Raw genomic sequence first — 20,879 nt, forward strand, 5'->3', positions numbered from 1 at the left:
AGTTTATCAACCTTTTTCTTTACAGATTCTAGGATTTATGTCATAAGATTAAAATTCCAGTTTAGGTTTTAAAATTCTCTATTCTTTTTTTTTTTAAATTTTTTAATGTTTTATTCATTCTTGAGAGAGAGAGAGAGAGTGGGGGAGGGGCAGAGAGAGAGGGAGATACAGAATCCAAAGCAGACCCCAGGCTCTGAGCTGTCAGCACAGAACCTGATGTGTGGCTTGATCTCATGGATCATGAGATCATGACCTGAGCTGAAGTCAGATGCTCAAACGACTGAGCCACCCAGGTGCCCCTAAAATTCTCTGTTCTATCATTTAATGATTTCCTTATTGATTAAAATCCAAAAATTTTAATTTTTGATCCACCTGGAATTTATATGATAATAAAGTATGGATGTAGGCATCGAACTTTCTTTTTTTTCAAGATGGCTAACCTATGATCGCAGTAACAATGATTGAACAATATGTCTTTACCTACTGATATTAAATGCCACCGTTATCATAAATAAAATTCCTGTAAGTATTTGTTCTTTTCTTGGAATGTCTCTTTTGTTTCATTAGCTGTTTATAATATCATTGTTCCATAGGAATATCATGTTAGCCACAAATGCAAGCCACATTTAATTTAAAATATCCTAGTAGCCTCATTAAAAAAGTAAAAAAAAAAGATGTGAAATTATTTTTAGTAATATATTTTATTTAATCTACTATAGCCATTGTATTATTTCAACATGAAATCAATATATAAAAGCAATTACATTTACATTCTTTTTTTTTCATATAAAGTCTTCAACATGTGGTATATATTTTATTCTTACAACACCTGTCAGGTGGGATTAGCCATATTTCAAGTGTATGGAGCCACGTGTGGCTAGTGGCTACCTTGTTAGACAGCTGACGTCAATATTTTTGTTCAGGCAGGTTTACTGTAGCCTTAGCTTTTTGGCTAATTTAGTCCTCCTCATAAGGTCTGGCCCTTCTAGGTTCGGTTCAATGAGACATCTTCACTCATTGGTTGGAACTTCAGCATCTTTTAGGTGTGACTTTGGGAATTGTTTGGCTTACTGATATGAGGCATTTTTGTGTTTATTATTCTTTACATATTTTGCAATTTTGGCTTGGGTTTTTTCTTTGACCAATTGTTTCAGAGATTTTTTAAAATTTTGAGATGGTGGAGTTTTGGAATTTTATCTTTCAGTTTTCTGGTTCTATTATTACTTTTTAGTTACATTGCATTATAAATAAAGTTATTTATACTATACTTTTTGAAAATTATTGAAGTGTTCTTTGCAGCCTAATAAAGTCACTGTGGTTATACCATTAACTTCTGTAAACAAGGTGTTACTCACTTTTTAGAGTATAAATTGTTGATTGATTTTGAGTAAATGTTAACAATTTGAGCGTTCAAAATAAATTTAAATTTATAAAAATGCAATATATGTGTATGCATAAGTGCGTATGTGTGTGTGTGTGTTTATTTTGGATGCCAGTGTAAGATTTCATCTTAAAAATGAGATTTAGGGGCGCCTGGGTGGCGCAGTCGGTTAAGCGTCCGACTTCAGCCAGGTCACGATCTCGCGGTCCGTGAGTTCGAGCCCCGCGTCGGGCTCTGGGCTGATGGCTCAGAGCCTGGAGCCTGTTTCAGATTCTGTGTCTTCCTCTCTCTCTGACCCTCCCCCATTCATGCTCTGTCTCTCTCTGTCCCAAAAATAAAAATAAAAACTTTCAAAAAAAAAATGAGATTTAGTGCAAAGAAGGGTGTGAAAGCCACTAGCCTAGATGACCTCAAAGGTCATCTAGAATGTGTGAAACGTGAACATAAATTTCTGAAGACCTTAGGTAGCCCCTGAGTGGAGATGATATCAAAGGGTACTTAAAATATTCTTTGTCTCACTTTCCATTCCTGTTCGTTTTTCCCCTCTATACAATCTGCTAATTAAAAAAAATCTAGATTACACAGACCCAGGCCAAGTATTACACCAGTCTGTTATCAACAAGTGAGAGCACATTAAACAGTTTTTAATTGGTCTTAGGAAAAGCAAAGGTGAAGTGAAAATTTAATTCCCCCAGCCCTTTGTTCAAAAGGCATTTTTCCATCTGCATTGTAAGGAACACATTTTAATTAGCTTGATTTTCACTGTTTGGCCATGCATTTGTGATCTTTGTTCACACTTTGGGAACGAACATTTTGATGAAAGAAATTAGACAATACTGGAAATCTTGTCTGAGCAGAACAAATTGAAATTATCAATTACGTTGCAGGATGACTGGCATGCTGCATCTGGGGAGAGAAGAAAAAAAATGCCTTTCCCTAACATGTGCCTGTCCAGCCTGGCACAGTTTTGCCCTGCACAGGGACAGCACATTTTAGAGTGGAAAGTGCTTTAGTGCCAGGCAGTTTTGGGTTCAAATCCTGCCTCTGACCCTTTATAGTAGGTCACTTAATTCCCCTGATCCTCAATTTCTTCATCTGTTAAACAGGATAATAACATCCTCCTTGTAGCCTCACAGAATGGAAAGAAATGAATAGTGTGAAAATGCCTGGCATGCAATAGGGGCTCAGAGCATAACCAAGAGGAGCATTTCAAAGGAAGGGTCTGTGGCTGGGCTGAATACTTGTGGGGTTCCCAACTGTTTTCTATTGAGAAGAAAGAAGTGGGCAGGGCTGGGGATGCGGCACCTTATGCTGCTGGTGGTGGTGGTGGAGGCAAGGTTCTTCCTAGACCTCCTTCTCAGTTTCTCTGGGACAGCAAACAACCAGCGCCTTTTGCAAAGAAGTCCATTCAGGACTCTGATGTGTAGTTATGAAGCCCCAAGAGTCCATGCTTGCCGTGTGCATTTTGTGGGGGCAGCTTTAAGGTCACGGAGGTCATTTAGCTAAGCGCAGTGCACTAATAAGGAGATGAGTTAGCATTTTTTTTTTTTTTAACTCCCTGAGACAGGGTCAAAATCAAATATTCCCTGTGACCCTCACACCATGTGCCCAGGTTTGGGTTGAGAAAACACAATCCCCGTGTCTCTATGTGCATCATTCAGAAGTTCTTTGTATAGCACCCATTGTGCTCCCAGAATTCCCTCCCTATTAGGAGTGCAGGCTCAGGGTTTGATAGATCTGGGCTAATTTTCAAGTTTCTCACTCACTCTTTTATCTTTTTGGGGAAGTATCTATGTGGCCACTGCAGTTTCTTCATCTTTAAAATCATCACACCGCAGGGTGGTTCCTGAGATTCTTCAAGGCTGTTTTTAGCACAGGGCCTCAGCTAGTCCCTTGGGATGGACACATAAATGGGATCTATTTTCTTCCTTCCAGGCAGTGGTTCTCCACCTGGGAGGATTTTGTCCCCCGCAAAGGACATTTGGTGACGTCTGGAGGCATTTTGGCTATCACTGTTGGGGGGCGGGCATGTAGGAGCTAAACACCCCACAGTTCACAGGACAGCCTTCTCCTCCTCCGCATCCATTACCTATGATTTACCTATGATTTTGGAATTAGGAGCTGAAATGGGTCCATTAGAGGTTTTCCTCTCTCTGAAGAGAGGGGAAATGTCCTGATCCTTAATGCCATTTTTACACTGTGTCCCTGTTGGGGTGGCCTTGGTGTCTTGGTCGCAGGTCCCTCAAAAGGACGCGCCTCCCATGTGGGGCATCCTGGAGGAGTGTGACATTCTCACACACACCTGCTCCCAGTTAAAGACTTCGCGAGGGCCCCTCAGTGCGGAGGAGCACAACTGAGGGGCGGGGGTCGCGTTCCTCCGGTCCCTCCGCAGCAAGGGAGGCTCTGGAGAAAGGCAGGGCTTTTAGGGAGCTCCTGGTAGCTTCCTTGGGTCTCACTTCGTGAGGCAGCTGGGAACACCCCGAGCGTCGGAAGATAGGGCACCAAGGAGGCAACTGCTTGCTGGCTCCCCCAGGGCGGCAGGCCAGGGACGCGGGCACCTGGGTCCCGCCGCTCCCATGCTGGCGGTGGCACAGAGTCTGAAGGGACATTAGGGCAGGGAGGGGAAGTTCGTCGTCGCCAGCCTCAGCCCTGGACTGCAAGTCCGGGAACGCACTCCAGCTTCCCCGCGGCCGCGCCTCTCCGGAATGCGCTTCGGGACAGGAGGCGACCGCTGCCCCGGCGGTGGCCGCGTGGGCGGTGGGGCCACTCGTTGCCCTGTGCTCCGGGGCCAAGATCTGGTTTGGGGACCACGACTGCGTGCTGAGTCAAACCCCGCTGCCGGGCTGGGTCTGCAGCGGGGCCCCGGAGCACAGTGCGCGGAAGTTAATGATTAATCGCTGACCACTCCTCCCCCCGCAGCTCTGGAGAGGGTGCTGCAGGGGGGTGGGTTGGGGCCCGCAACGGCAGGGAGCCCGGAGCCGGGGCAGGGGACTCCCTGGCTGGGCGCGCCGAGCGGGGGCAGCGAGGGGAAGGGCGGGCGCTGGGGGTGCCGCGGAAGTCGCTCCCCGCGGGGAGAGTACGACCTCCTTCCTCCTCTCTCCCCGCCTGGCTCGTACACACACACACACACACACACACACACACCCCAAACTCCACCCCCAGGCGCCTCCCGGGCCCCTGCTAGGTTGGGCTGCTCCAGGAAGTTTCCATGAAAGCACCAGAAGTACTAAGTTACTCTTTCCAGGTGAGCGCGGATGAGAAAGCGCCTGGCCAGCCCTGGTGAGTTGCAGCCCAGAGCTCTGGGCTCTGCTGGCAGGAAGAAGGCAAGCTGAGGAGGTCTTTGGACCCGGTGGCGTGGCTTTCACCCTCATGGCTTCGCACGGGGGCCCCAGCAGTGACTGCTCCTATGTCATCGATCACACCCACGTCCCCGAGTTCGAGGTGGCCACCTGGATCAAAATCACCCTCATCCTGGTGTACCTGGCCATCTTCGTGGTGGGCATTCTGGGGAATAGTGTCACCATTCGGGTCACCCAGGTGCTGCAGAAGAAAGGTTACTTGCAGAAGGAGGTGACGGATCACATGGTGAGCCTGGCTTGCTCGGACATCTTGGTCTTCCTCGTCGGCATGCCCATGGAGTTCTACAGCATCATCTGGAACCCCCTGACCACGCCCAGCTACGCCGCATCCTGTAAGATTCACACTTTCCTCTTCGAGGCCTGCAGCTATGCCACGCTGCTGCACGTGCTGACGCTCAGCTTTGAGCGCTACGTTGCCATCTGCCACCCCTTCAGGTACAAGGCCGTGTCGGGGCCCTGCCAGGTGAAGCTGCTGATTGGCTTCGTCTGGGTCACCTCCGCCCTGGTGGCGTTGCCTCTGCTTTTTGCCATGGGAGTCGAGTACCCCCTGGTGACCGTGCCCAATCACCGGGGTCTCTCGTGCAACGTCTCCCGCACGCGGCACCACGAGCGGCCGGAGACCTCCAACATGTCCATCTGTACCAACCTTTCCAACCGCTGGACTGTCTTCCAGTCCAGCATCTTCGGCGCCTTCATCATCTACCTCTTGGTCCTGGTCTCTGTGGCGTTCATGTGCTGGAACATGATGCAGGCGCTTCTGAGGAGCAGCCAGGGAACGCTGGCCGGGAAGGGACAGCGGCCGCAGTTGAACAAGTCGGAGAGCGAGGAGAGCAAGACAGCCAGGAGGCAGACCATTATCTTCCTGAGTGAGTCCTGGGGGGGAGGGGGGAGGGGATAACCAGGGAGCTGGCCTCCCCCTCCCCACCCCCCATTCCCTGTGCTCCTCTTAGCCGGTTGTCCTGCCTTGCGGGTGTACACCTCCCTTTGCTGGGGCTGAAGAGGCATTGCTCTGAACCTCTGCATGCTTCTTTCCTGTGTTTTGGGGACTTGGGTAACGGAGAAAAGAACCCTAGACCAGGAGCCGGAGTCTGCGTATGTTTCAGGACAGCAGCTCTGTGACTCTGGCAAGTCACAGAATACCTGGAGTAAAGCGGAGTTAAACATACTGAGACAAATTAGGTAATGTGGGAGAGGTGAAAGTCCTCTGAGAAGGATCAAGGTTTGTGGAGATAAAAGGGGGCATTCTTATCTAGCTGTCTTTACCCTGGAGAACCTTCCTCAGGCAATTGGATTTTGTTCCCATTTTTCTCCTCCTTGGGAGAAGCAGGCTGCCAGAAACACACACTCTCCAGGCTGCAGTTACATTCCCCTGGAGAGATCTACCCAAGTCTTAAGAAACTGGAGCTTTCAGACACACGGTCCTCAGGGTACTTCTCAAGTTTCCGTTGTGTTGGTTCTATACCTTTATCAGAACAGAGAAACGTGGCAGGTATGGCCAGCCTGTTTGATCCAGAAAATCTGGTGTCACAGGTTCCTGGGACTTGATTGATCATCCCAAATACTCAATTCCACTGCAGAGAAAGCTGTTTGCTTTCCAAACTTTTGTTGTGGTGCAAATATTTAAAGCCAGGTCCTTCTGTGTGTCAGGAAAGAAGGAAGGAGCCCTTTCTCATGTGGCATGAGGAAAAGGAATAAATCATGGCACTGTTTGTTTTGGTGTGGGAAACCTGAGTAACAGGTTCAAGGGCCAGGGGGTTGACATGGAAGAAAATGTGAAGGCACTTGAGAAGGGATGGAAAGAACCTGGTCTTGTCCCAGCCCTGCCCCTGGCTTCTGCTGTGTCTGTACAGCAGACTTGACTTTTCTGTTCTGTGTAAAATGGGAGGAAGAGCTTGCAATTTTTGGATGCCTACTCTGCACCAGGGGCTGTGCTAGGTGGTTTATATTTCCATTTCCTAGAGGAGGAATTTGAGTCTAAGAGAGAGAAGATCTAATTCAAATAAGCACAGCTCCTACATTGTGACCTTGCTTCCCAGGGCTGGGAAATGAGTGGTTCCCAGTGGCTTACACAGGCTCATGTTGAAGTGAAAATGAAACAAAAAAGGACTTTGAAAAGGAAGGTGCTACCTAGATTAGGTTGGTGGTGTTGCTGCCTCCTAGGGCCAGCCTCTGGAAGTTGGAGTAAGGAGTCTGTGGCAGGTGTTGACATCTGGGGACTTGGGAAGGACACCCAACCCAACTCAATCTCTCACCCACCTCCTGCTTCCTAGAGTATTCCAGGAAGGAATGGATATTAGATTGGCTTGAATATCCATTGAAAGGCTAGTTCTCTCTTCCCTGGTGTACCCTTAGGCATATCTTAAACTTTTAGCAGTAATTTATACTATAGTGTGAATGAATCCCCCCCTTTTTTTTTTTCTGAGTAAAGTGCACTACCTCCCGGTCTAATTTAGGAATTAAGGCTTCATTTGACCAAGGAAAAATAATTTATTTATCTTTGTTCTCTGTTGGGCCAATCTCTGTATTTTTTTGTTGTTGTTGTTATCATTTCTCTGAATAGTGGGTAATTTTTGTATTTATCCCAATGGGTATTGTTGCAAGTTGAAGTCAGTCTTCATTTTGTAGCGTCAAATTGGAATACCACAGACTTATACTTGGAGATGAATAGGACCTTGGGGATCCTCTCCTCCAGTTAGCAATTGCCTGTGATGACTTTGTTCTCACTGCTGCTCTCATTCTTTCCTTCCACTTCTCTCCTTCTTTCTTAAAACAACTATGTATTCATCGCCCACTGCTTTCCCAGGCAGAAAGATTGTTGACTGGCAATCAGGTGCTCAATGTGCGATCATGTCTTGGGGGAATTTACCGTTTGTATTAGCTCATTTCCTTTGCAGTGGGTTTTCAAAGCAGTTCTTGCAAATGTCCCTCTCTCCCAATGAATTTCAAAGAGCTTTTAAAAATAGGAACCTCGCTAATTAACTCAAGTTAGGAAATAAATTAATGGAGTGAAGAGGAAGAAATCACGGCCTGCCTCCATCAGATTAATACAATGCAATTTACTTTGTGGGTGTCATAAAACTTAGGCTTTGGGGCATTTTTAACCCAGAACAACTGAATATATAAGTTGTTTACAAATCGCTGAATTTAGTATAGTGATTTAGCTGTCTTTTTAGCATTTCAGTTAACAGATGTATCAAATTAAAACAAATATTTGCTCATTTCAAACATATTTTGCATTTAATGTGAAATGTAAATGACGGCATAGCACAAGATGTCTTTGGAGCTCTTGAGGCAATAAAAAAAACAATTAAAGATTTTCCCCCCTCATTGTTAAAAATGCCAACTTCTGCATAACGGAAGCAAAATTCATAAATCTACCCGAGATGAGGAAGTCTATGTAGAAAATATTAATTTTCCTTTCTGCCTCTTTTGCTATTGTGCCTCATTCTGGTTGAGGTTCTCAGCTGGGTGAATCATGAAAACAAATTGGGAAATCAGGGAAAGAAAGAGATGCAGGGCCGCCTCCTGGCTCTCAAGCAGTTAGCAGGAGAAAACAATAGTAATGTAAAAGTGAACATCCCGGGAAATGTGAGTGTCTCTTGCCTCTTGTCAGCCCAGTGAGAAATCAGTACCAGATAAATTTCCATTTGCAAGGTTATGGCTGATATGGCCATGGTAATACTTGGTGATGCCAGAACAGACGTTGTTGGCCTGGAGAAGAGAAACTGCTGCGTTATTTATTCCTTGGATGTTAAGGATATGCAAAATAAACCTTCCTTTCAAAACATTTTCCCAGACCTTCCATTTTATCTTTCTAAACTCTCACTTGGAGTTATCCGCACCACATGTGGCATCTGGGTCCACAGACACCCATGTTTGTGTCTGTGGCACATGAGGCTTGCTGTCCAAATGTCACCTGCTCAAAGTGGAACAACAGAGTAGTTTAAAAGAAGTATAGTTTTAATTAGTAACTTTCAAGAGCGTTAAGTGGTAGAGACTAGGTTATAGTTACCTCTGAGAGATCTGTAGGCAGTGATTGGCTTTCAACTGTGATCATGAAACCAAAAAGCTTTACAGAGAATCAGGAAATTACAAAATTCAGGAAACATCATACAAAATTCAGAACTCTGTAATGATTATACTTCTTTGCATTCCGATTTCTTCTCCTGAGTGACAGAAAGGGGAGTTAAATGTAGGGGCAGGAATTGCAATACCAACGTGGGTAGCTCATAGGAGACTATCTTGAATATAGACATCACCCAGTCAAGTGCATCTGGGCGGAAAAAAGATTAAGAGTTGCTGCTGTAAGGGCGCCTGAGTGGCTCAGTTGGTTAAGCTTCCGACGTCAGCTCAGGTCATGATGTCCTGGTCCGTGAGTTCGAGCCCCACGTCAGGCTCTGTGCTGACAGCTCAGAGCCTGGAGCCTGCTTCGGATTCTGTGTCTCCCTCTCTGTCCCTACCCTGCTCGTGCCTCTCTCTCTCTCTTTCAAAATTAAGTAAACAGAAAGAAAAAGTGTTGCTGCTGTAATGGAGTGCTCTAAAAAGAAGGTTGATGTGTATTTAGATATGTGTGGGTTGAGAGAAGGAGGTAAGAATCATGTCCTCTGGGTTTTAGACCCCAGATTTGGAGGTCAAGTCATGTCTCCTGTGTGTGCAAGTCAGAAAGTGGGGCAGGGGTGGGAGCTTAGATGGTGGCAGTGGGTCCTCTTCATCTGAGGACGGTGAGGACCTAAAAAGAACTGTTAAAATTAGCTCCTTTTTTAAAATATATATATTTTTAACATTTTATTTATTTTTGAGACAGGGAGAGACAGAGCATGAACAGGGGAGGGTCAGAGAGAGGGAGACACAGAATCTGAAACAGGCTCCAGGCTCTGAGCTGTCAGCACAGAGCCCGACGCGGGGCTCGAACTCACGGACCGCGAGATCATGACCTGAGCCAAAGTCGGCCACTTAACCGACTGAGACACTCAGGCACCCCAAAATTAGCTCCTTAAAACTGAGTCCAAAATTTCATGTGGAAACAGGTTTGATTGGGACTTCCATCGTGAAAAACAAAGGCGAAAATCATGAAAAGAAATTTGTCTCCTATTTTATAAAACATAGCTTATAATTATATGTTAATTCTCAGAATGATTTGCCAGAATGTGGCTTTTTTGAGGGCCTGATTTTCCTGACAAAATTCTGTGATAGCCTTTGTGTTTGATTTTCTCAGCAAGATGGTAAAGAGGGCTTTCTCCCAAGGGCGTCTCCTAATTCTTTGCTATTTAAATCACCCTCACTGAAGCACCTCTCCTTGGCATCTTTCTTGTCAGTTTTCCATTCTGTCAGGACTAACTGGTCTATGTGGCCAGACCTTCCTTTGTCAGTGACTCGCCATGTGATTCATGTGTTTCTTCAGCTCCTTTGTCACTGACTTCATGAAATTTTGCACCTCGTGTGCAGACGATACCCCAAAATATAATTGAAAAATCAACCCCTATACACTAATGTGTATCAACTGATTACATGGAAAATGTTTCTGAGGTGCGAAACAAATTTTATTTATTTATTTATTTATTTATTTATTTATTTATTTATGAGAGACAGGGACAGAACACAAGTCAGGGAGGAGAAGAGAGAGAAGGAGACACAGAATCCGAAGCAGGCTCCAGGCTCCAGGCTCCGAGCTGTCAGCACAGAGCCCCACGCGGGGCTGGAACTCACAAACTATGAGATCATGACCTGAGCCGAAGTCAGATGCTTAACCGACTGAGCCACACAGGTGTGGCCCCAAACAAATTTTAACTACAGCTGACCCTTGAATAACACAGGCATGAACTGAGAGGGTCTATTTCTATGTGGATTTTTTTCAGTAATTACGGTATAGTACTGTAAGTGTATTTTCTCTTCCTTATGATTTTATTTGTTAGTTTAGAGAGAGGTGGGGGGAGGGGCAGCAGGGGAGAGAGAGAATCCCAAGCAGGCTCCATGATCAGCACAGAGCCCGACTCAGGGCTTGATCCCACAACCCTGGGATCATGACCTGAGCTGAAATCAAGAGTCAGATGCTCAACCAATTGAGATACCTAGGTGCCCTCCCCTCCATCTTATGATTTTCTTTTCTTTTAAAAAAAATTTTTAATGTTTATTTTTGAGAGAGAGAGAGAGAGAGAGAGAGAGAGAGAGAGAGAAGGACAGAGCGTGAGCAGGGGAGGGGCAGAGAGAGAGGGAGACAGAGAATCCAAAGCAGGCTCCAGGCTCTGAGCTGTCAGCTCAGAGTCCGATGTGGGACTGGAACTCATGAACTGTGAGATCATGACCTGAGCTGAAGTTGGACGCTTAACCAACTAAGCCACCCAGGTGCCCCATGATTTTCTTAATAGTGTTTTCTTTTCCCTAGCTTACTTTATTGTAAGAATATAGTATGTAACACATATAACATACAAGATATGTGTCAATCAAGTGTTTGTTATTGGTAAGGCTTCTGGTCAAAAGTAGGCTATTAATTCAGTTTCTGGGCAGTCAAAAGTTAAATGCAGATTTCTGACTGGGTGGGGGTTGGTGCCCCTAACCTCTGTACTGTACAGGAGTCAACTGTAGTTGCTTTTTCTTGACTTTAAAAACTGATCTTACAATCACGTTTATATCATTAATTTTCTTATCAAAGGCTATTTCTTTGCTGTGAAGCCCTGTGCCAGTGCAGTCTCGCAGGGAAATATCATGAAAATTAACTTAGTGACTTTTCAGATGTGAGATATTATTTTGGCTCCAATATTTGGATATTTCAGGAAAATGTTTTGCCTCAAGTATTCAGGTTACCCCCTCTATTCTAGAAGGGAATTTATTGGTGTAGATGTGACTGTAATAAATAGTATTTCATGTGTGTTTTTCTATTTGTGATATCTGTCATAAATTGCAAGTGTCCTGTGATCATCCTGGCAGACAAATATAATAATGCTCCTTTATTTTTATAATCAGGCTGTCTCAAAGATTTCATTTCTCCGTTGGAGAGATGCATAGTTCCCATGGAAAGGGACATTGGAATCTCAGTCCTTATTCATTAGCCTGCCGGTTCATCCGTCTTAGTTGCACGCCTCATGGGGGCTGCCACAGTGTAATAAGGCAGCAGAAGCCTCAACTGAGCAAAGTGTTCAGCTTATTAATGCTAAAACCACTCAGAATAAAAACCATTTGTGAGTGGAGACAGCACAGAGGAAGAATATTGAATTAGGAATCAAGGATCCCCATTCTGCCCCAATAGACCAGGTCCCCTGATCACGTGGATGACACTGTCATTTCTCACTGCCTTTTCCTTCTGTCCACCTCCCCTGCCGTGCTGCAACCCTGGGCCAACCCAATGAACTCCCCACCCCTACTCCTTGCTTTCTTTGCCCTGGAGGAAAGAGTGCTCATCATTGCTGCCGGAAGTTCCTGCAAATAGACAAGTGTTCAGCCTCACCTGGGCCCCCTGTTTGGTGAGCACCTTCCTTGGCAAGTGCCTTCGAGAGACATGAGCTTCTGGAATGCCTCTCCTATCTTGTTTCCAGCACATGTGGTCTCCGGATGAGAGACCTAGAATTGGTGCATCATGGCTAGAAGAATATCTGCATCGACTCTCGCCCTTGTCCGAGCAGCTGTTATTCATTGCACAGCCACTGGGATCTCGCTGACACCCCCCTCCCCAACCCCATTAAATTCAGACCTCTGAACGGCTTCCCATGGCTCTTATGTCAAGGATCAGAATCCTTAACATGAGGCCCCTCATGGGAAGCCGCCTCTCCACCTTTACAGAGGATAGTTTTCCCCTTATATTTGTAGGTGTGGGTGTTGTGACAAAATACCACAGGCTGAGTGGCTTAAGCAGTAGATATTTATTTTGTCACAGCTCTGGAAGCTTAGAAATCTGAGATCAAGATGCTGGTAGGGTTGCTTTCTGGTGAGACTTCTTTGGTTTGCAAATAGCCACCTTCTTACTGTGTCCTCACTTGGCTTTTCCTGTGTGCATGCAAAGAAAGAGAAAGAGAGAGTCCTCTGGTATCTCTTCTTATAAAGGCACCAGTTGTCTTGGATTAGGGGTCCACCCTTATGACCTCATTGAGCTTAATTACCTCCCTGAAGGCCTCATTTCCGTATACAGTCACAGTGGGGGTTAGGGATTCCACATATGTATTTTAGGGGGTACATGTTTCAGTCCATAACATCCCTTAATTGCTCCACCCCAGTGGGCTCTCTTCAGTTCCTCAGACAGATCACAGTCATGTTCTTTCCTACCACCTGGCCTCAAAGTTAATGTCTTCAGACCAGCCCCCAGGAAGCTTGGCCCATCCTCCCTGACTTGACTAACCCTTCAAATAAGACTCATAGTCATAGTGTTACTTTTATTTTTCTTCTTCACTTTCTTTTTTTCTAATTTTTCTTTTACAATTTGCTCTATGAGATTATTCGTTTGACGTCTGTCTGCCTTCTCATTTCTTGAGGGCATATGAGCTCTTCCTAATTTTGCTCAACACTGCACCTCCAACCTAGCATAGTGCCCATTCCCCGTCTCCGCCCCCCCCCCACCCTGCCCCGCACACAGCACATATTCAATGGGTGTTGGTTGACTGAATACATAAATGAGCAAGCCTCGCCTTGGAATTGGGAAGCAGCGCGTCCTGTTTTCCCTCGGGCAGGTGCTCCTATAGAAGTGTATCACACTGCACAATACATTTGGTCAGTCTCAAGTGAAAGATGCTCTCTTTGAAAGGAATACGATTCCTCCCAGGCTTCCAGAAAGTCAGGCCGTCATGGAGGACACGTAAAATTTTCTCTCCCCTGAGCAAAGAAATAGTCTGTTAATCAGCCCCTGAGTATCAGCTTTCACCATATGTACCTGCCAGAAGTAACCATGAAATGAAAGTGATTAGGGTGATGTTTAACAGTCCTTGTTAAACCCTGTTTAACAAGATGTTAATGCAGTGAGACAGCTCTCAAAATTATCTCTTGGCAGGCCCTTTCGCCACCTGTTCAGAAGGGGGTTCTCAGGATAAAGGGGAAGAGGGTGCAGTGGGGGTAATATTTTAAAAATAATTCAACTCATATGTTTTCGCTTTACTCTTAAATTGCATACACTTGTAGTCATCCGCCCCCTGTCTGAGCCATGAGCCTTCTCCCCCAAGGGGTACAAAAAGCAGGAACTGCCTGGTACAGAGGTATTTTCGATCAGCGTTCAGTCTGGAAGCCGGATTGCTTGACCTCTTTCACCCTTTGCAACGGGTGCAAAGGGGCTGCTGAAATATGTAGCTCTTCCTTTAATGTATCATCAGCTTGGCCTAGTGTGCTGATTAGCCACCACACAGCCACTGCCAGGGAAGACCTTAGCTAAGGGCTCAAAATTCCTCCTTGGAAGCCATTGGAGGATATTAAGGAGTAAGGCAGTAGAGTGAAATTTGTGGTGCCGCTGGTGGGGTGACAGCATGTCTTGCATGGCACTTCGAGTCAACATGTAGGCCCAGACATGTTCCCAGATTGAAAAAGAGGAAACCCTTTCATTGGGCCACAGTCCTGGTAGAGCCGCTGTCACCAGTGAGTTCTTCCTGCCAGCAGCCAGACCTCTGGCTCTTGGTGTTGGCCAGTCTTGCTGCTGTCGCAGACCTCCACAGCCAGAGACCCACTCTCCTTCCACCCGGCTCCTCGCATCATCCTGGCACAGAGGCCCCTACTGCTCAGCATTGCTTCGGCTCCAGTTGGGAGGCAGCTCCAGGCTGCTGAGCAAGGCCACAGAAGCTCCAACTATCTCTATGGTGGGTGGCCTGCCTGTTCTTCACCAACAATCTCAAGTCCTCGCTTCCGTGAAGCCTCCTGTGCTGATCTTCCTACAAATGATGAGCCATGTTAGACATTTCTCAGAGGGGGGCATAGATGTGATCTCCCGACTCTCCTTGGAGCTCCATGAGACCAGGGATGTTGCACACTCCTATTTTTTCAACCTTCCCTATGAGGCTGAGCCTGGGGACACAGTGGATGTACATTGTTTTGTAGGTTTAGAGAATGAAATCCCCGGACACTGGCTGCTGCTCTGGAGAAGAGGGAAGCCACATAAACTGTGATACTCAGGGAGGCGCTTTGACTTTATCTGCCTTTTCCCTCTCCTTCCCTGGGGTGGGCAGAAATCACAGATGGCTCCAGAAGTTCCTAGACCTGGAGTACACATACTTGCCCCACTTACTCAGTTGAGGTGGCACCGTGAAGGGATTTTGCAGAAGTAAAGGAGGTCTCAGATTGGTTCACCTTAAAGTAGGGAGATTTTCCTTATGGGCTTAGTCAAGTCATGTGACCCTTTAAATCTGGGTCTAGAGGTCAGAGACATGAAAAGTCAGAGATTTAAAGCAGAGGAAGGGTTTGATGAGCAAGAAATTCTCCACACTGGCTTTGGAGTTTGAGGGGACCCCTGGCAGGGAATGTAGGTGGCCCAGAGGAGCTGAGAGCCAGCATGGCAATGGGGACCTGAATGAGCTCAGGTGGATTTCCCCCAAGAGCGTCTAGAAAAGAACTAGCCTGGCCAGTAACTTGAGACCCTGAGCAGAGATCCCAGGCATGCCATGTCTGGAGTTCTGATCTACAGAACTCTGAGATAAGAGATTTGTTTTAAGCCACTAAATTTGTATTAATGTATTATGTAACAGTCAAAAAACAACACATTCCCTGAACTCTGATAGAGGGGCTCCAAGGTAAACATATGTCCTGCCTTAGTTATTTCTTTCTAGAAAGGCCCAGTCTCTAGAAGCTTATGTTTGATAAGTCTCACCTTCCAAGAACTGCACCCTTGGCCCAAGCATTCATTGATTCACTTCCCATTGATTGACCCTCTGTGAAGCACTCCGTGAATGGAAGTTTAACAAGCTCCAGGGCACCATAGAATTTTCACTAGGCTTTTAGATTCTTATTTGGGGAATTGAGAATGTATAGGTTTGAGTCCCACCAGCTAGATTTTTGGAATCTTAGATACCTTGGTTCTCAAAGAGGAAGACTGTAGTGGATTGATCTAATTACCATCCTTTGGGTAGCTCTTTTTCCCCCTAGGCTGGCACTTAGTAGGTGCTGAATAAATGTTTGGTGAATCAATGAGTGTCTGGGCAGCTTTGCTGCTTCCTGGAGCCTTCCTCACTGGAGGAGAGAATGCCTACATCCTTGGTCATTTAGCTCCAAATGGGTTTAGGGGGAGAAAGCCAACCCCATTGTTGAAGGCAAGTCTGAATAAGAGAGATGTCTCAGGCTGACAAACTTTACCATTTTCTGACATTAGAGTTACTGCCAATTGAAAAACTTGACAACATTTCCTGTTTGTATTTCCTGTGTTTAAGAGCCATTCTGGCAGCCAGAGGCTTTTTAGATACCTCATCACACTGCTTTACACATCTCAAGGGTGGCTGGGTACTTGGAGAGCAGTGGTGTTACCAGAATCTGACAGATGGGGATCAGGAGGCAAGGGTACAGTGTCAGATTGCTATTGTACTTGTTAAATGTCTAACTAGCTATGAAACCTGAGGCATGCAGAAATGGGAGTCAGGCCCAGTTGGGAGCAATGAGGTTCATTGAACTCGTAGAGAAAAGCCGTCTTCTTTTTCTAGTGAGGGGGGAAAAACGTCCAAATTACCTTAGAAATAAAACACTATCCATGGGATGTTTGGGCAGAGCTGAAGTCATTTGGTCGTCGAGTTTATGTATTATTATTCTTTGGAGGACAAGGTAAACTCAGCAGAAACAAAGCTTTCTGGGAAATTTATGGGTTTACTTTTTATATGCTGCAATTCTGAAGGATTAAATATCATGTGGAAATGACAGCTGCATATTTTGTTTATTTAAAGGATAGCTGATGGGTTGTCACTGTTTCTCAAGTTCAAGTTGTCTCTACAGGGGAGGCAAATGGGAGGCCTTGGTGATTGAAGGTTGTTTTCCATAGGATAAAGGAAAGGTACACAGAAGCAGGCTGTTTTCCTTCTTGGACTTGGGGTTTCCTCACTACCGAATCAATTGAAAGACCTACTTCCTCTGGGAAGCCTTTTTGGACTGACTTGCCCCTATCAGGTCTTTGAGTTTCATTTTGGTGGTTTATTCAAGTATTTATGAAAGCCTAAGATGTGCATGATATCATTTGGACCACAGAGATCAAGGTACTGATTACCCCCTTCAAGGAACTTAGTATTTCTGTAGTTGGAGCATCAGGGTGTAGAGGTAGAGCCTTATAGAAGGAAGCCTAAAAATACCCTTGGTGAAGGGGGGTGGGTAGTGGCTATTTATCAGGTAAGCTGGTTCAGGAATTTTTAATAGGGTAATTAATTGGACTTCACTCACCCCAGAGATATTGTCTATGATTCTGATATTCACAGCATGGTGTATGGATTTGCAGCATCAACAGCACCTGGGAAATTGTAGAATAAACTGAGTTTTGGGCCCACCCCATACCGATTGAATTTCAATCTGTATTGTAAGCAGGACCCTGTGATTGCTCCGCACATTGAAAGTATGAGAAGCCCTCGTCTATGATGCTTGAAGGGGATTCTTTAACTCAAAAGGAACAGAGAAGGATGAGCTGAGAATGTCTAACCTCACCATTTGTAATAACAACTATGAACACCTTGCAGTGTAGTTGTGACTGGTAGGAATTTGCTGCAGGACACTTGGCTGCAAGAAACTTCACATTGTTTTTAAAAAGAAACTTAATGGGGTGCCTGGGTGACTCAGTCCATTAAGCATCAGACTTCGGCTGAGGTCATAATCTCACGGTTCATGGGTTCGAGCCTACGGGGCTCTGTGCTGACAGCTCAGATCCTGGAGCCTGCTTCAGATTCTGTGTCTTCTTCTCTCTCTGCCCTTCCCCTGCTCACGCTCTCTCTCTGTCTGTCTGTCTGTCTGTCTCTCTGTCAACAATAAATAAACAATAAACATAAAAAATTTTTTTAAAAAAAAGGGAAAGTTAAATCTGGCTCCTAGCCTCCATTGTAGAATAGTGAAAATTCAATCTCAGGAAAGTGTGGGGAAGGCTTCCCCTTCCTCATGGGCTATGAAGATTCAAGGATTCTGCTTCCAAGGCTGCACCAAGTACGGGGACTGGCCAGCCTGTATATCACATCACCATCATGAGGGTAGAACTATATGCACTTTTCAGCATTGCTCAAGGTCATCACCCATTGAGATTTGAGCTGGGATCTCACTCCAAAGTGCATGCTGCTTCCCTGAGCAGAAAGATGGGCTCTTAAAAGAAGATGTATTCCAGCTGGGGGACTTTTTATGGGCAGTGAGGGATGGGAAGAAAGAAACCACAATGCCAAGTCTGAGGTACATTTGTCTTGCTTTTAGGCTAGCCGGCAGCTTTTGAATATCCTTCTTGTGTTTGGAGGATTTCCCTCTCTTTGAGTCCTGCTTCCCAAAGGTGGTGGTCAGAAACTTGCTTTCCCAGCATCCCTTGCAGCTAGGGTGCAGCACGTGGCCTGGGCCACATCAGTCAGCTGCACTGGCATGAGATGCTCCTTTGTAAGAGAGTGATGGGAAGGAGCAGCAACCACATGGAGTCTCCTTGGGGACAGGGCCAGTGTGTGACAAAGTGATATTGAGAGCAAGGTTGCTTTTAGAGAGCAAAGACAAAAGAAATAAGGGTAGCATCCCAGGCCAGGGGTTGGCAGTGTCTCTGTGGAAAGGTCTCCACTGGCATTTTGGTGGGATAGCCTGATGTGATTGTTGGTTGCATACCCAATTCTCTGGCCCTCCCAGGGCTTATGTAAAACAATAACAACAGCAACAACAAACAACAACAACAACAAAAACAATAATAACAACAATAACAACAAAAAACCCCAATGACTTCATTTCCAGTTTAAACTGGAATGAGCTTTGTTGTTTGCACTAAGAACTCTGCGTGTCCAAATTATAGGTAATAGAACAATTGGATTGCAGTGGGGGGCCCAAAGGGGAGCAGTGAATAGTGAATCTAGATTGGAAAGTAGGTGGATTCAAATAGGAAGGAAGTTGATAGCTAGTGAAAAGGATTCACGCTACATAGTAGAAGCAATGGGGAGCCACAGAAGGCTTTAGAGAAGAGGAGTGCCAGGAGGAAGTACAAGAAGACTAATGCAGCCATGGTGTGTGTTGCAGGTAGGGGAGGTGATGTGAGGGGTGTGGGTATGGAAGTGGTCCTTGTGCTGTGGGTTCTAATGATGGTGAATGGACAGGTTTGCCCCTGAATCATTATGAGGGGTGGTAGTTGTGAACCGTGCTACACATTAGAATCGCGTGTGGTGTTAAACCATGTCCCTCAAAACCTTTGGGGATGGGTTCCCGGGCATTTGTATTATATCAGCTCTGTAGGTGATTCCCGTGTGGGGCCAGGACTGAGAGCTGGGGATGAGGGGTTTGGAAAAGCAGGCTGGGCCTAGAGACCTCCACTTTGGTGGCTGCACTAAGGTTCTTTGGCTGCAAGCCACAAAACCTGATTCTGATTCTTCTTGAAGGAAAAAGGAGTTTTGTGGAAGTGTAAGGAGTAGTTCACAGATCAGAAGAAGGGGTAAAGAACCAGACTGTTCAGGGATCCAGGGGAAAGAAGTTCGTGGACAGCCTGCTCAGGCTCCACCATCACGGAGAGACTAGCTTCAGACATCCTCCTGTGTCTTGTCACTGCATCCAAGGTCAGGTTCCCACAGGTGACTCTTCCTGGACTGGCCAAGGTTTCGCTGTGCTCCTTGGTGAACAGCGTGGTGGACAGTGCCAGCAAGACTGCATGCGATGAGAGGCGTGGTCCCCACAGGAAAGCCAGTGACAGAGACAGGTGCAGAAAACAGACCCCCTCTGCAGGGCCTCATGAAGCTCGGTGATTAGCATCATCATAGTGGCGTTTCTTCACTCCCTATAGACTTCCTGAACTCTGTTCTTGTGGGTTATCTCTCTGTACCTCCTCTTGCCCCTTGTTGAGTCTTTAGGGATGTTTCCCAGGGCCCAGGTCATCTTAGTGTGTGAGCCAGCTGGAGGGACAGCCCAGAGACTAGCAGCAGAGCCTCTGTGTTCCTAAATGTGGCTGCTGGGAGGCTAGTTAATACCAAATCCATGCGGCATGCTTCCTGCCTGGGAACCTGACTCATTCACCCAGGTTGCTGACCAGGTATTAGATTGTGGTTTGTCGTCATCACAAAATCAGTTTCTATCTGAACCTCGACCTGGAAAACAAAGGTCTCTGGTGGTGTCTCCAGGTCACCTGTGTCCTCTGCTTCCTCGGGGAATTTCCCAATTATGTCTGAATACCAGGCCAGCCTTAAGCCAGGCTCCTTGTTTCAGATGTAAAATCCCACCTTTGATGTCAAGTGTATTTCCCATGCAAAGTAGGGAGTAAGACAGGCGCATTCATTGCCTTCTGGAAATTCAAAGCAGTATGTAAGAAAGAAAAAAGCCACTTGTGAGGAATTTGGTTTAGAAAATGTTTTAGTTTCATGTTGTAATGCTGATTATTCTTTGAATTTTAGATCAGCTAGATTCCATTACCAGGCCAGTTGCTGTTTTCTATCCCAGCAAGTTGAGAAGCAAGGAGACTGCCCTCCCAAGCACAGTCTCACGGTCTGTCCCCGTGGTGGTGCTTCCAGGGTGGGCGAGCACCCTGAGCCCTCTCCGGGGAGTCGGACATGTGCTGTATAGAGAGAGCAGGTGGCAGGAGGAAGGCGCCCGTGGCCCTCACAGTCAGAGGACGGGGCCGTAAGTGCTCAAGTACTCTATCTTGAGTTGTGTGATGATGGCAAGAGTGGTGTGTTAGTTTCCCGTGGCTCCTGTGACCAAGTGCCACAAACCTGGTGGCTTAAAACAGCAGAAATGTGTGCTCTCACAGTTCTGGATGCCAGAAGTCTGAAATCTGTTTTACCAGGCTAAAACAAAGGTGCCTACAGGCCATTCGACCTCTGGAGACTGGGAGGGAGAGACCCTCCCTTGGCCCTCCAAGTGTTTGGTTGTTGCTGACCTCCTTGTCTGTGGCCGCCTCACTCCAGTCTTCAGGGCCAGAATCTTCACGTTGTCTTCTCCTCTGCATGGGTCATTTCTCTCTCTTTCTTTCCTTCTCCCATGGGTACATCTGAGGATTTATGGCCCATGCTCTTAATTCAGGATAATCTCTCTGGCTCAAGATCCTTAGCTTAATCACATGT

General features: G+C 46.1%; 1 protein-coding gene across 1 annotated transcript in view; it reads left to right on the forward strand.

Moving 5' to 3' along the window:
- Window positions 1–4,448: 4,448 nt before the first annotated feature.
- GPR39 (G protein-coupled receptor 39) overlaps window positions 4,449–20,879 on the forward strand; it is a 194,222-nt gene continuing 177,791 nt past the window's right edge. Inside the window, exon 1 of the mRNA XM_043576612.1 lies at window positions 4,449–5,606. Coding sequence (XP_043432547.1) covers window positions 4,751–5,606 — 856 coding nt within the window. The 5' untranslated portion in view covers window positions 4,449–4,750. The remainder of the gene's footprint in view (window positions 5,607–20,879) is intronic.

Source organism: Prionailurus bengalensis, chromosome C1 (genome assembly GCF_016509475.1).
Source record: "Prionailurus bengalensis isolate Pbe53 chromosome C1, Fcat_Pben_1.1_paternal_pri, whole genome shotgun sequence".
NCBI lineage: Eukaryota > Metazoa > Chordata > Mammalia > Carnivora > Felidae > Prionailurus > Prionailurus bengalensis.